General features: G+C 38.8%; 1 protein-coding gene and 1 long non-coding RNA gene across 3 annotated transcripts in view; one reads left to right on the top strand and one right to left on the bottom strand.

Moving 5' to 3' along the window:
• The window catches only part of col24a1 (collagen type XXIV alpha 1), a 94400-nt gene that overhangs the window by 35536 nt on the left and 42284 nt on the right, over positions 1-16580 (top strand). Inside the window, exons 11-24 of the mRNA XM_011474161.4 lie at positions 1593-1646; positions 2432-2476; positions 2920-2973; positions 4452-4496; positions 9944-9997; positions 10120-10164; positions 11620-11673; positions 11907-11960; positions 12634-12687; positions 14433-14486; positions 14564-14617; positions 15418-15462; positions 15628-15681; positions 15901-15945. Of these exons, the coding sequence (XP_011472463.1) occupies positions 1593-1646; positions 2432-2476; positions 2920-2973; positions 4452-4496; positions 9944-9997; positions 10120-10164; positions 11620-11673; positions 11907-11960; positions 12634-12687; positions 14433-14486; positions 14564-14617; positions 15418-15462; positions 15628-15681; positions 15901-15945 (711 nt within the window). The remainder of the gene's footprint in view (positions 1-1592; positions 1647-2431; positions 2477-2919; positions 2974-4451; positions 4497-9943; positions 9998-10119; positions 10165-11619; positions 11674-11906; positions 11961-12633; positions 12688-14432; positions 14487-14563; positions 14618-15417; positions 15463-15627; positions 15682-15900; positions 15946-16580) is intronic.
• On the bottom strand, positions 633-1228 carry LOC144991893 (uncharacterized). Of its 2 annotated transcripts, XR_013655557.1 has the most exons (3): positions 1157-1228; positions 995-1094; positions 633-848 (listed from the first exon to the last, which is right to left on the bottom strand). It is a non-coding gene; the product is annotated as an uncharacterized LOC144991893 (long non-coding RNA). The 2 variants fall into 2 exon arrangements; XR_013655556.1 differs by lacking the exon at positions 1157-1228 and having other exon boundaries at positions 995-1135.

Below are 16580 nucleotides of genomic sequence, written 5' to 3'. Positions count from 1 at the left end.
ACTCATAAATTCTAATTAAAATCCCTTTAAAGTAGGATGAGAATAGTGCATGTAAAAGATTACAATTGGATGCAAGTTTGGAACTTGAACTTTGTCTGAGTAAGAGCTGTTGACCCATGACTGGAAGGCAGAACAAACAAGGGTTTAAAAAAACAAAATGGAAGAAAAAATTATTAGAAAGGGAGCTTCTACAAATCTAAGAATATTACATAAAAAAAGAACCCACAACATTTATTGTGGTGATTGTGCTCATCCCCTACCATATAATTCTGGAGAGCCTTTGACAATAAAGGTACACAGGCCCTTTCTGGAAAAATTAGAATATCATGGAAAAGTGTATTAATTATTTCAAGTATTTATTTGTTTACTTTTACATAAATTGGGCTTCCAGCATAAAAACTCACAAAAACAGGATTTCAGAAAATTAGGAAGCTCTGGAGAAATCACCATGTGCTTCTCAGTTTTTGCAAAAAGGTAAAAACGGAGATTGATCAAACTAAAGTATTTTCAAAATGAAATGTCCATTTTCAATGCTTGCTTGGAAATCCCTTTGCCTTAAATGATAATAATAATGCGCCATGGCATTGATGCACTCAGCTTGTGGCATTGCTTAGCCCAGATTTTCTTGATGCTTGCCATCAGCTTTTCTTTGTTTTGTTGTGTTTTGCGCCCCTCATTTTCCTCTCAATGATACCCCAAACATTTTCAGTGGGATTTAGGTCCGGCGAGTTGGTCGGTCAGTCAAGCACTGTGATGGCATGGGCATCAAACCAGGTTTTGGTGCTTATGGCGGGATGGGCAGGGTCTAGGTCCTGCTGGAAGATGAAATCTGTTTCTCCATCTCGACCCTAACCAAAAGGAATCATGAAATCCTTTAAAACCTTCTGGTAGACTGTTGAAGTACCAACACCAGAGCTGGACATTGCACCCCAAATGATGACTGAGTGTGGAGATTTCACACTGGACTTTAGGCATCTTGGGTTCTTCTCCTCACCAGTCTTTTGTGTCCTTTTGATAATCCGCTGAAGCCCACAGTCGCCTCTTTTGCATCTTCTCCTGCCACATTTTGCCCTTCCATTAGACTTCTTCTTTTTCTGCTAAGACATGGTGCTCTGTGAACTGCCAGCCTCCTTAGCTACAGACTTTTGTGGCTTACCCAGACTATGGAGTGATGGTCATCTAGCTGGTTGTCAAGACTGAAGTCCTTTCTATAATGAGCCGAACTGAGGCAGTTGAAACTAACTGAACCACTTGAATGCCACCTGGGGAACCTGTGCAGGTGCTTTGAGTTTAGTAGATTATTATTGTTGAAACTCAGTTTAAAACATTCATGCCATGCAAAATTTGGGCAGATTTCACCAGAATATTCAAATTTTTAGAAATGTTATTTTTATGTCTTTCATGTGCTAGAACCCCAGTGTATGTAAAAATTAAAAAATAAAAACTTGAAATTAATTAAAGAGTGGGCCTAAATCTATATTCTATAAATATTTCCCGCTCATCTGGGAAAGGGTGTTCAGATTTTTCGGAAAGGATTTGTAAATGTTGTCTGATAAGCTTAACCACCACCCCCACCCCGCTCCCTGTTTTAGGGTTTCATAGGGCTTCCTGGCGTTGCTGGACCACTTGGGCTGGAGGGGGAAAAAGTGAGTGATGATTTTTTTATTTTTTATTATTAACGTTATTTACGTGTTTAACCTTTTAGTACTGGAGCTGTTGCCAGCGACAGGAAATAATAACACACGCTCTTTGAACTGCAATAACTCTTTGACCGTTTAAACAATTAACACAATTCCAAACGCTCTAACAAAGAGAAAAAGCAGCTTTAGGATCAGTCGGTTTACGTTAATTGCATAAACAATTTACTACTATAAAATGTTGCATAACTGTGCAAAGCTGCTTCTGTCTGCTTAAGAATATGTAAATGTTTGATTTAGGCATAATTATATAGAATTTCATAGAATTGTAAAGGATCCAAAAGTGGATCACTTTAGAATATTTATTAAATAGAAGGAAGTAGTTGGAATCCAAGTTTGCCACATCACATTAAACTTTTCTAAGTCCCTTCACATATTCCAACATATTGAGGTCTGGTGCAGGCATAGTGATATGTTCATCTTGGTAAAAACTGATGTATTTTGGTAAATTCATTAGCTAAAACCTCAATGGCGTAAATACCTTTAAAAAAACGTTTTAATTCAAATATGATCAATACCAATGTTTTGCTGATATTTTGTGTTTATTATTATAAATGGGTTAAAAAATACCTACCCTACAATTAGCCTAACTAAGAGTGAGAAGTTTGTCGTTACAATTTTCCTCCGGTAAAAAGCTTGGTGCACTAAAAACGTTATCTCGAATAAAATAATGGAGAATAGTTTTCTTTCATTTGAAAATTGTAGGTTCATCTGGGTATGTTTTTGTTTTCTAGGGCATACCTGGACCTGTTGGAAAGCCTGGCCCTAAAGGAAGACACGTAATTTTCACTCTGTTATACTTTCTGCCCATTCATAGGATCCAAAAAACAAATCTTAGCTGTAACTTACAATTTCTTGAGAATCTTAAGGATCGTGTCATTGCCTTTGCGGAGCAAAGCTTTTTAACTGCTGGGTTTCGCTTTATTTTATAATAAAATTATTTTTTCTGAAAATCAAAGTTAATTAGCTTTGCCACAAGGTTGTCCTACGGGTTTGAAAAAAATCCTAGCATCTGTTTTTATTTCCTTTTCTCAATTACATCATCAGCACTTGTCAAATCTAGTTTCATGTGTTAGACACCAGCTTCCTTTCCATGTAAAGTAAATCCACCATAAACATGTTGGTTTAACTGTTTTTATTATACTCCCCCCACCCTCCACCCCTTTGTGTGTTTCTTTTAATGTCATTTTGTGATCTAGATAGGGATGTTCTTCTCCTACAGGGTGTGGTGGGTGACGTAGGGGAGAGGGGTCCTCCTGGTCCAGATGGCAAAGAGGTAAGAAATGCAGTCTGACCTCTGGTTCTTCTAGCTGCCTACCTTACTAGCTCACCAGGGGTCACTTAACAATCTCAGAGAGTGGTTTTACTCCAGGGAAATCTGAAACTCTGGTTTAAAAGCACAGGAAGTGCAGAAAGTGTGTCCATCTTCAGTTATTTTGGGTTACACACTCACACTGCACCTCTAGGACCAAATGAGCCAAAAAGACGGTTGCAACAACCGCCCTTTGGGGGCAGTATTTTCTGAAAAGAAGAGATAAAAAGAAAATTAAATCATGGCATAAAACAGCAAAAAACAGAGCAGCTTGACCTACTAGTCCTTTGACAGTCAACCCATTTTGACTCCATTCTTCTCCACATTTACCAGACAGAAGTTTCCTTTACTTTTTTTCTAGACTTTCATCGCTATCTGTATCTTCTTTTTATTTGGAATTACATCCCACATTATCTCTTTTGTTTGTTCTCCCTCGTTTGTTCTCTGAATTGTCCGGACACATTCACACTGTTTCTGGATCGCACTAAAGTTTACTTGCAAGGGAACAGATACTCGCTTCTTCAATCCACACCAGAGTTCAGAGGATTTCCTAACTGTTTGAAAAACAGAGTATGCCTTAAAAATATGAAAAGCACAACTTTCTTAACCCTTAGTTATACAGCTTTCTTTTTCCATTCACAACAATATATTTACTGTTTCCACTGCACAGCTCTGCTGTCAGGACTTGAACCAGCAGCCCTCCAGCTGCAGGTCCTACTAAGCCACTCCTATTTAACCATTTTTTCAACATGTGATTCAGAAGCTTGTAAAGTCGTAGTTCCCTTTAATTTTAACGTCTTCACCTACATCCTTGTCGTGTTTGGGCTTTGGCTTAAGTTCTCTTGAAATCTAATCACCATGTTTTTAAATTCTTCCCCTTTTATTAAGTTGTCTTAAGGGAAATTGATTTTGGATTGTTGTTTTCTTGGATGCTTCCGTTTTGCTGTTTTGGCAAAACTTGGGTGGCCAACAAGACTTTTTGTTGGTTCACATTTAGCCAGGAAGCCCTGGCCATCCTTCGGTTTTGCTTTGAGGCTTTCTCCTTGTAACCATGGAGCAAAACCCCATATGCTCAGTCTTCATAATAATTGGAGCTGCTATACTATCACATGATTTAATTCCTATTACTTTACAATTACTGAATAAGAACTGAAGAAGGATTTATGGCTTAATGTGTTTGTATACTTTAATGTAGATCAATTTCAAGATGTTTATAGCAATTTAGTATTTTATTGCAGAAATAATCTCAGAATATAGTTTGGTAAAATATTTTACATCTTAGGTAAGTAATTTATCAGTAGTTTTCAAGATACTCTATTTTTTTTCTCACAGAGAATTTTAAGCAGGTTTGTGCTTGGGTGAATTATGAGTAATATTAGAATTATTTGCAATTATTGGGCTTTTATCCTGAATGTCTTTTGCATTTTTTTTCTTCTGCACAGGGGCCAGTTGGTGGGACTGGTATCAGTGGGTTTCCTGGTCTAAGGGTGAGTCAGACCCTTTTTAGTGACTTTAGATACTGATTGTTTTTTTTAATTTCTTGTCTTAAATCTTTGAGTGCTTCATCTGAATGGCTGGGGTTTATTTAAGACTGTTTTTTGTGATATTACATTGATCCAAACATGTTTTTATTTTATTTATTTTTTTAGATATAATTCTTTAACTACTTTTTTTGTTGGTAGGGCAGAGTTTGAGGTTTTATTTTGTCATACCCTCTCTCTATTTTTAGTAATGTATTTTTTTTTTGCTCAATATATTTTTTGACTGAATATTGTAAACTTCTATTTTAGCATGAGGAGGAAAATCTGTGCCGTTCCTGCTTAATAAACTCAAAAAGTATAAATAAGGAGAAAATTTTCCACAGAGGAGAAGAATTGCAGTTTGCAAAAAAGAAAAGATGAATGAAAGAAACAACAATTATTGAACAATTATTAAACAAAGTAAAATCAAATTTGCCCCAATTTAGCACCACTGTTCATTTCAAGTGTTGCAACAATAGGGAATAGTAGGAATTACATTTTTAAAGCTGATGTTTTGAAGGTAAAGAAATACTTAACTAAAAAAGCTGGGAAAAGTTCCTGCTTTTGAGGACTTGTTGATTGTTTAGCATATTTATGAAAATATTGGTTCTTTAATTCATTGTTACAGATCTTTGATGTGTATATTTGGATGTTTAAAAGTGATGCACATATTTCTTTTCTAAGTATAACTCTTAAAGAAGAAGGATTTTGTGTTTGTGATGGCAGTAATCTCTTTGTACCATTCATCATTGCCTCTATACAAGCCTCTGTCAAGGGTTATATTAAGCCATTTTTGGCTTCTTTCTTTCAAGACTATAATCAGTCAACAAGACTCAACAGGAAAGGATGCAAAGCTGAACGCACAGGCTGAACATGCTGAAAGAAACCATTGAAGCTGAATAGTGTCAGGAAAACGCGTCATGAGGCAGGAAATAACACTTACAGCTGCACTGCTAATGACACGATGTCTTTGAATCCAGCTGTCTTTCTTCATTAGAATAAATAAGACGCACATCATGGCTGTCAGCATTAAAGAGGTCCTGATGATGGATGCAGGGATGATAATCACTCTGGGTGTGCCTGTTTGCTGCTGGTAACTGAGTGTTTCATCTGTCTGTCGTTAGCTATAAACAGTGCATAAGTTACTGAAAAAAGTTGAAAATCTGTCATCCCACAATGTTAGCAATTTCTTCTTTTCAGTGAAACAGTGATTTGATAATGGCCTAATTCATGAATCTTAAGTTATGTTCTCCAGAAGGGTGGAATAAAAAGGAGGCGAGCAAGTAAATAAAACCGAATAAACTCTAAAGAATGACTAAGTTTAAAAAAATACGTTTTACAAACTATGTTTTTCTAACCTCTGATTACCTGTGTCTGAAAAGTCCCACTTTGATCATTTTTTTAATCTATTTTAAAAGCATTTCCAGTGTTTTCTTTAAAATTGGTTATGCCATTTTTAGCCAAAATCTAAATACCTGTGTTGTTTTCTAGCATGTGTGCTATCCTAACATTGACGTGTTATCCCTCCCATGACAAAGGACAAAGGTGGACAAAATTGAATGTCTACCATGGTAACCAGAGAAGATAAAAAATTATTTAAAAAAAAGTTTCAGCGTGCTGTCTTGTGGGCTCCAGATGACCCCACCCCCAACATTAACGTGCCTTGTATGGCACAAGACATAGTTTCTGCAGAGAGGCAGTAGTTCAGTAGAAATTTACCTCTAAGTTGTGGGCGGGACTTCTAGCGCAGAACAACACTGCCTCCTTTCCCCTCTCCTTTGCTGGGAGTTTAGAGCAGGGAGCTTGTTGCCCACCAAGGGTATTTTCTATGTCACAAATAAGCTCTTTTTTTAAACAGCATTTTTTCATCTGCTCCTGATTGACGATAATTTCAATAATAAAAAAAATCTCAAATTCAAGTTTGAGCTTAACTTTAATAATATATGTCCTCCATTATCAGCAAATTGCCACAAGAACATATTAAAAACACCTAAAACACTATTTTCATTGGAGTGGGACTTTAAGTCTTTAATGATGCAAGAATACTTAGAAATAAGGTCATATAATGAGTAGCCCACCTTCAAATTAAGTAGTGTTTCTTTATCAATAAATTTTTAGAGCAGGTATTTTCTTTTAGAACAAATGACTTCGTACATCACAAAAAACCTGCCCATCCAATTATCAACGTGTTTACAGCAACAAGTTACAGGCTCCTATATTACAGTGAGATGATGCAATTGGTACATGACAATATTCAACAATAGAAACCCTTTAATTCTTTGTCTATTCAGTCATTTTCAAAGACGGCTTAATCCCTTTGGGGTCATGAGGCTACTGGAGCTTATCCCATCCACTGCCAGGTTAAGGAGGGGTACACCCTGGATGATTCGCCAGTCCATCGCAGGGCCACAGAGAGACAAACAACCATACACACTCACATTCACACTTGATGCTAAGTACACGCCGAGCATGTAATGCATATTCAAGAATGCGCTAACCAGACACTCTTTAAGAATGGTGTTCACACAGGTCTATCACTGAAACTACCGCACGTACTCACAGTTGGAAGAGGCTTGGTGCAAAATGTCAAAGAGGTGCAAATCTTGCTCCAGGATGTATCCTTTACAGCTGTAGACATGGTTTCATAAGATTCCAACCAAGGACAAACTGCAATTATTGATTTCTCCTCCATGATCAATTTTCAAACAATATGTACATCCATACAATACCACCAAATCCGAGTGGCTGATTATTCAAAGTTTAACAGATTCAGCTTTTTTAATGTTTTATTTTTTACTTGTCCTGTCCAACAGCTGGGCAAACAGATGACAGCTAAAGTCGTCTTGTGTTGGACATATTTTACTTTAACAACAGGGGTTATGAATCTTCTGACAAACCAGAGGTATGTCTGAATAAACCCCTTTTGTAATTGAGACCAAACTTTATTCATTTTAATCATATTTGAAAATCTTTTGTGTTGGACCGGACGGAAAACGAAAGGAGGGAAGAAGAGAGAGGGATGTTAAAGAGGGGGGGATAGGAGGATGATAATAGAAGGGTTGGGGTAAACCCATGAAGGAGCATAAAGCAACAAGTTTCTGGATGGTTATACTCATTACGGTAAGGTTCAGATGTAATACAAGTCTATAAGGGCGGGGCCTGTCCACACACACACTCAAATGTAGTGTGTGTCAACATGTACACTATACAAATATTGTTCACACACGCATACCTATGCATTCAAACCAACTAGTGTGAAATATTTCATTCGATCACGCAAAATATTAGTGCAAAGGTGAGCTAACACCTGTGCTCGAGTGATTGTTCATGTTCTTCTAAAATGGATGATGGAATGTAAAAAGAAGGAGGGAGATTGCCCAGTCATCCCCACACCAAGACCCCCACCGTAGCAGCAGCGGCAGCTAGAACCCCCAAACACCCGCACGGCTGCAGATAGTGAACAACCGCCACCCGGGCGATCACATCTGGCACCCAGGCCAGGGCCAGCAGGACCGCCACGGGGGCCCCCAAAGCCAGAGAGCAGGGAGGCATGGGGCGACAGAGAGTGCAAGCTCCAGCCTAACCAGGAGAGCACCCCCCCCCCCCCCCGCCCCGGGAGGGCCCAACGCGGGGCCCCACTCCAGAATAGCGCCCACAGCCCCATACAAGCGTCTCACCACCGCCCAGGAGTTCTAGGCATCCCCCCAACCTCAGGTATGAGCCAGGGAGACCCGCCCCACGCCCCAGGCAGCCACCCAGCCATCCCCGCCCAGGAGGAGGACAACCAGGGGAGGGGGGGGGTCCATAAGAGGTGTTGTAAACATGGCCCCACCAGTCTCGCCCACAGTTGGGAATTTGGCGAGGCCCAGCGCTCAGGGGCAAGGACCAGAACCCACACCACAGGGACACGGACACCCCCAGACTCAGATGTAATGTGATCCCCAGCTCTTGGTCTTGCCAGAGAACTCAGGGATCCCTCTCCCTTTGTGGAGAGAGGGCTGCCGGGCCCAGGAAGCCAGCACCCAGGGAACATGGCCACCGTGGCCACTGATTTAGCTTTCAATGAGCAATCAACGCCGCTTGTTTTGTATGTAGAGTGCGAAAATGTCTCACTTTTAGTCATCAACCTGTATGAGACATCTGTAGACAACTGAAAACCCCCTTGCAGTGATGAAGCCGTTCTCTTTGTGTATTTCAATTGGTATTCTTTAACATATGGACAGTATCTACATACCTGCCATGCCTGATCCACACAGGCTCCGTGTCTTCATGTAACATTGACTTTATTGGGTTTGAGAGTACACACTGTGACACACAGCTACAGTAGGGATTGGGTTTCTGTACTTCCCAGAAATGAAATTGTACAACAGGGAAGACACTGAAAATGTAGGACAAAAAATAAAAATATGCCATTCTGGACTTGCAAACTAAATATCAACCTCACTGATGTTTGGTTTGCAAAAAAATTAGTAAAAGTGCATCTATGCACTCAAACTTCAGATTTCCCTGTAGATAATTCTTTTCCTTTCCTGTTGCTGTTGTTTACATATTTGCTGGTCTAAAAGCTACGTATATTCTGGGAATTTGAAACTCTTTAAAGAATGTGTGTTTAACCCATGGTCTTGTTTACACTGGACAAGCAAGGAGTGGCTTCTTTTTTTTCTTTTTCTGCTGTTTACTAGCACAAGTCTGCCACCTACAGTTGGAAGAAGCTTGGTGCAGAAGCCCCAAACTTGCTTTTACATGGTTTTACTTTTCATTGGAAGTGGCCGCTAAGCATGTTGCCAAAGTGCAGTGTGAAAAAGATCAAAATTGTCATTGCCTACAAGGCAGTTACAACAATCTGTAAAAAAGAAAAAGGCTGATTGTAATTCTCACTTTTTGTAAGTTTTGACAAAATAAAATGATTTTTAAAAAAAATCATTACTTTTCTTTTTCAGAGCCACTATTTCTTTATATCAGCAGTTTCAGTCAAGATTGAATGGGATGGCCCTCAGGACTACAGTGGAAAATTCTATCTCAGTTTCCCTATGTGACTTGTTTAAAGAGCACTGATCCATGAAGTCTCGGACACAGTGGAGAACAGTGGCTGAGTAGCTGGCCTGTCTGTCTGTGAAAGAACACCTTGTGGTTCATTAACACTTTTGTGAATAGAAATTATGGGCTGGCATCAGTGAGCAGGCTTAAAACAACAAAAACAAAATAGATAAATAAGAACTCCATGACTGGCTCTGCCTCATACTGTTGATAGAATGTGACAAAAAGGAATGTCTGTGCAGGAAAAGACAAAATAAGCTCCACAAGTGATCACATGTATTTAGACTAAAGAATCCCTGTAAATGTCAGACAACAGTCTTGATCAGAAGGGAGCATGTTTTTGATGCACAAATTTCATCTGGGCTTTCTCTCCACAGGGGGACCTGGGGCCTGAGGGACTACGGGGACTGGCTGGCATGCCGGGACCTCAGGTAAGCTGATCCTTGAATTTAGAAATTATAACTCAGGGAGCACAGACACAACAATTTCTTTTTCTACAGTGGTAACTTTTGTGGGAATCTTTTCTTGACTGTTTTTTGCATCTGTCTTGTAGGGCCCAGCGGGACAAGTCGGCCTGCCTGGATTGAAAGGTGATAAGGTGATCTAAATATTTATACTATTGCAGTGCACATATATGCAGAATGTCAGTGGTTCAGTTTTTGTATTTTAGCCCTGGGTTACATGGTTTAGTGGCAAAGAACCCCCAAACAGTCAATGTTTGGGGGCTAGGGTTCACACAATCCTCATTAAAATAATAATAAAAGTAATAATTATATATTTTTCAATCTTTTATCATAAAAAGACATCATAACTTTACTGCCAGGCCAAATTGATAGTGTATCACTGTAACATCGAGACACTGTAACAGGGATACAATTGGGGCTGGGTAGCTTAGTTGGTAAGGTAAAGGGCTGCCACACAGGAATCCAGGGTTCAATTCACAGGGCACTGGGATCATTTACCATGTCCACAAACATAGATCAATAAACATCACCCAGTGGGGGTCCTTGGGCAACACATACTGCCTATCAGCATTGTGTGATGGTCAGAGGGGCCATAGGCATGAATTGGCAGCCACACCTCTACCATCTCCAAGTATAAATGAAGAGTGAATAAATAATACACACAATGGAAGAGCGCAGATAAATCCAATGCATTATTATTATTTAATTTACCCCATCTTACCATTATTAAAAATAGATAATTTATTTTAAAAAATGTTTTGTAGTAGGCAAAGTGGTAACCTTTAGCAAGCAGAAGTTCACAAATACTTGACAAGTAAAAAGAGTATAGAAATTTTGTATAATGGCCTGACAGTTGGGGAAGGTTGAAGGAGTTTGTGCTGAAGCCCCCAGAAAAGTTGAGCTTATCAGGAGAAAAAAACTAATTATGTTTATTTGTCATGTTATTTAAAAAGAAATAAAGGTGATGCCAAGTCAGGTACATATAAATGAACTCTGTCAATGAGTCAATGAAATAAAAGAGATTATTTAGACAAATGGAAGCAGCAGTGACCTGGTTAGAACAGGCAGTTCATCCTTAATCTTTATTTATGTAGTACTTTTCACAGGGGGCGACTCACAAAGTGCTTCACAAAGTAAAGGAAGGAAAAGAAAAAAAGTCAAGCAATTGACCCGACTACAAATTATAATAAAAGAAGATTACCCACCAACAAGATGTGGGTGGGGCTTAATTTTTGCCAAAAAAGGTTATTGCACAGCACAAAGCAGCTTTATTTAAGGAAACATAGAACATTTTCTAATTGACAAAATGTGAAAAACAAAAATTTATTATAAATATTTTGGCTGGTCAAACAGTTTGAATCGATCCAGAGGAAGTGATTTCCACAGAAACGTTTTGCACGTATGGCCGAAATCTCACACAGTCAAATATTTTGCCTTATCATCCATCTCTAGATCACATTTAGCTTTGTTAGAATATCTACTGTATATGCAGTGATGAACTCATATGAATCTCTAATCTGTTGTGATATTTTAGTTGCTGTGGCAGGGCAGTGTTGTTTTATATCTGTGTGTGATACTATGAAATCTAGGGTGAAGTGGGACACAGGGGGGAGCCTGGAGAGATGGGGTACCAAGGTGATAAGGTAAAGCTAACACCACAAATGCGTTTCTGCTCCATTTAATTAGACCTCAAATAAATTACCAGTCATTCCTCAACTCCAAGCACATTACTTAAGCTTAATCTATGGAATAGGTAGAAGTTAATATCTTCATTTGGTATTTGCAAATTGTTAATTGCAAATTATTGTATGATAATGTTTGTGTATGTATGTATGTAAATAAATGATATTAATGAAAGAGTATCTGCCTCTTTCAGGGAGCTCTTGGTGCACCTGGACCTCCTGGGCCCAAAGGGATGCCAGGACCATCGGTATGTTGAATGTCTCTTTGCTTCCTTTAATTCTTTAATATCTATCTCTAGGAACATCTTGCAGCGCTTTGTTTCTATGTTCACCCCCCATCAGTTCTCATAAAAACCTTCAACACAAAGAGACGTGGGAATTCAAACCAAAGATTTTAGTAAAAGGATCATGGCACGCTTGGTCTGACATCTTATACACTCCTAATCACCTTTTTTACAGTATTTGGAGCCTACTTAGCTACATGCAGGTGAAGATGGGGCTCACTCTTTGGCAGTCCATTGCAGGCCACACAGAGACAGACAACCCCACACACATTCACACATAAGGGATCACTTAGAATCTTCAATTAAGCAATGAAGCATGTTGTGGACTATGGGAGGAAGCCAGAATGCTCAGAGAAAACCCACACATCCATGAGAAGAAACCCTAGCTGGCATTTGAACCAAGACCTTCTCGCTGCGAGGTTAGACTGCTAACAAATATAGCACTATGCAGCCTCGGTTGACCTCACTGACAAAGGCAAAGCCCTTATTCAACTGACACGAATAATCATTATTTCTTCAGAAGTAACTGCCTGAGGGATGACTATTAGGCAGATTGAACTAAACTAAAACTAAATGAACAAACGCAAAGTTACGTTTTTTTTCTGTCTCCATGAATTGTTGTTGTCATACTTAACAGGGTAAAATTGGAGAGACGGGGGCTCAAGGACCACCTGGGCTTCCAGGACCAGAAGTAAGTAGCAAATCCATGTATTTCTCTATTCTGCATATTTTACTATATTTCTTTAGCCAGAACTTCAACCAGTGGGACTCAGAGATAAATACCTGGATACTGAACAGTGCAGGTTAAGTTTTCCAGATTTCTTGTATTTCTTGCAAGACAATCACGTGTAAATTAAATATGTGTTCAAACAAACAAGTAAACAAGAAAACAAATATTCATTCACATTTTAGTTTAACAAAGTTCAGCTCACCGCTGTTTTTCCACATAAATATAACACAAACTAAACATTATTAGAACATTCTACCACACTGTATGGTCACGTGTCTTTGCAAAATTTAAAGTGTTTCCACACATTGGACTGCGATGATGGCTTGATCAGTTTTTGCTGCCATCACATGTGTGTGTTTTCTGATGTGAGTTCACTTGGTCATTTTTATGTTTATAGTACATTAAATCTACTATGTCTAAATTCATATAATATTTTCCAATATCAATATAATCAATTTAATTCATTCTGAAACGACCTTTAAATGGTATTGGTTGATTTCATTAGTTTCTGCCTCAGCCACATCGATCTGATTGGACGCTAGTAATAGAAATCGATTCATCAATTAATTGGTCAATTATTACAGCCCTACTCCTTACCCTTGCATTACTGTTGTGTTTGTTCAAAACACCCATACTGTAATCAGTCTTTTGATTACGTTTTCTTGTTGGTTTCAATTTGTTTATGCATGTAACACTATACACCGCCCAAAAGGTTACTTCTGACTGGTCGATTTCTAATATGTGACACTCATCTCCATGGACTTAAACACTTGTGTTTGTTCAAACACACCAGGAAGACATTAGACATGCACCTTTGCATAAAGAAATGCAAACAAAGAAAACCTTTTAAAGTTAGATTTGGTTCTTGAAAATCAACACATCCACTACCTGAAATTGTTTAGTAAAAATAAAAAAGTTTTTGCTCCGAAACTTATGTGGAACTCAACAAAGACATGAAAGCATGCTGGGAAAATCAACCCTCCTCTATGCTGCTGAACCCACTCTACTACCCATCCATGTGCTCTACCTGACAAATCAAAGTCATAGATTAGCTGACATCACTGGTTTCCTTATGTCCATGTCATTCAAAGGGGGGCTGGAGAAGGGCAACACACACACATGCACACAAATGACAAGATTACATAACAGATAATAAACCTTGTATGATATAGTGATCTTCTGTATTGTTTTCTGACCTTTACTGCAACCACAGTGACTTGTGATTTGGAAATAAAATGTCCACATATACACACTGTGAACTTTTTTAAAAGAACATAATTGAAATTAATTTTGTGTTTTCATTGCATTAGGTTTAAATTGTATATTTGTGTCCTCTGGTCTATGAGAGTGCAAATGATTCCAAAAAATTAATGTCCAGTTGCAAAACACTTTTCTCCTTATGGCTTCTTTATGCTGCAAAAAACACATCAATACCATTCAAGTGTAACTTCATCAAATAATCACAGCTTCTTACAGTTATTTTTTAACCAACCTGTGGGCTCCAAACTCTCCTAACAACAGCAGCAGCACATTTTCATTTTCCTTCTTCAATAGAGAGACAGACAGACAGGCAGTGAAGGAGAGAGAGAAAGATTTATAGATCTTTTTATGAACAAAGTTACAAAACAAACCACAATATTTCGTTAGGGTATCGATTTAGGTGATATGTCGACCATAAATGATAAAATGTCTTTTCTATTGTAAAGGGATTCCCTGGAGACATTGGAGTGCCTGGGCCTAACGGCCCCCCAGGACTTAAGGTGAAAACGCTTTTACTATACTTATTTTGGGATTTAGAATGTATCTATTTCAGCTCACACAAATTAATAATTTTCAGGGTCTTCAGGGTGTGAGAGGGCCCCAAGGCCCACCAGGGCCAAAAGGTATACAGGTAAGAGAGACCAAATGAATTCTGGGTGTTTGATTCCGTGTGACAAGGAAATAAAAAAAGTTGGCTCATGGTGGGATTTCTCCAATGATTTGAACAAGGCAAGAATGATTAATACAGGTACAAGCTAATCATTCCTGAAAGGCTTTGGCTCACTCTTTGATATCTTTAGGCATGCTTCAGTGTGATTTAGCATTCAGTGCCTTTTAAAACTTGGCTTTATGCAGTTGTCGAAATAAAAGAGATCAGTTAACACTATGCACTGTGTAACTTTAAAAGTTAAAGTGCAACATCGGGGCTACAGAGATGTGGAACTGGCTTGTGTTTCCCAACATCACACACTTGCATTTGACACAAATTAAGGAGCAAGTCTTGATGCATAAAGACATTAAGGTGGAAATTGGACATACAGTGGTTTTCAGTAAGACTGTACACCCAAAGGTGTTTAGCACATCATGTTCAGTTGGATTAAAAGATTTCTGTAATTTAGTTTGCTGTTCGGTAAGGAAAAGCTTGGTTGTATTAACGGACACCATGTTTTGATTATGACGTATAGCCCTTTAAACAAAATGGATCAATGAGGCTTATTCTTCAAAGGGGTCTTTAGCCATGCTTCTGCTTTTACTTAGTTTGTAATCGATGCAATCGTTTTTCCTGCAATAATGTTCCTGTAAAAATTTCGATTCAGCAGGTTTTATTTTGTCTGCAATGTTTGGTGTCTATTTTCAGCAAGTACATGTATCATGTTAGGATTGCAATGTCATTTGTTTGTGTGCATGATAATTCGTACTGTGACTCTGCAGGGCGATGAAGGACCACTCGGCCCCCGCGGCAGCTCTGGCCCCAATGTAAGAATCCCCAATATTTCGCTGAGAGTACACACAAAAAGACACACAGACTTTAATATTTTTGAAGGTGTTCCAGAGAAAAAAGTTAACTTAATGTTTGGAAGAAAGCAGTTACAAAGTGATATCCATAACACATCTCACTGTCTGCTCATCATGTTTATGTAGGGAAGGCCTGGAAGAAAAGGATACATTGGAGAACCTGGCCCTGAAGGTTTAAAGGTAGGTTAGGTTTTTTATCCTAAGTTGTGGTTTTTAAAAGTTAATATCTGTCAGCGCTTTAAGATTATTTAGATGCTTTTATATTTTTAACCCTAGTGGAGTGTGTCATTTCTGTTTTGGCTCTCACATATCTTGTCTGTAGACAGCAGCATAATGCCTGAGCAAAGCTATGATGTTATTAAAATTGATTTTTCTCTGTTTTTATGTTTACTGCTTCAGGGGGAGATAGGGGACGTTGGAAAAGCTGGAAAAATCGGGCCACTGGTAAGCAGCTTTCATAATTCATGGATGATTTTTTTTAGTCTAACTTAAAATAGGGGTTGGCAACAAAACAAAGAATAAGTACCGGTAATCAAAAAGAAACCCAGCCAAGCAAAGTGACATCAAACATTAGTAGAGTAGGATAAACGGACTCATGTACATGGTTTATAGTCCAGGCTTTTTCATAGCCTCTTTTGACCATTTTCTGTTTAATTGGCACATTTTTAAAAGTTAGCAGTGGTTAGCGCTCTTCCCTCACAGCAAGAAGGCCCCCAGTTCAAGTCCTGGCTGGGGGACCTGAACCAGAACACCAATGCGGGGCTTTTCTGTGTGGAGTTTGCATGTTCTCCCCGTGCATGCGATGGTTTTCTCCAGAGACTCCAGCTTTCTCCCACTGTCCAAAAACATACTTCACAGGTTAATGGGTAACTCTAAATTGTCCCTAGGTGTGAATGTGAGTGTGCATGGGTGTGTGATTGTGGCCCTGCAACAGACTGGCGACCTGTCCAGGATGTCTGCCTTCGCCCACGAGTAGCCGGCATAGGCTCCAGCAGCCCCGTGACCCCGAGAGGGACAAAATGGTTTTAAAAGATGAATCAATTGATTAATTTATAAAACTTTTTTTTTTAATGTCCTGT

This window comes from Oryzias latipes, chromosome 4 (assembly GCF_053564925.1).
Source record: "Oryzias latipes strain Hd-rR chromosome 4, Olatipes_Hd-rR_3.1".
Lineage (NCBI taxonomy): Eukaryota > Metazoa > Chordata > Actinopteri > Beloniformes > Adrianichthyidae > Oryzias > Oryzias latipes.
The sequence above is the reverse complement of the archived record's forward strand: the minus strand, read 5'-3'. Positions and strand labels throughout refer to the sequence as shown.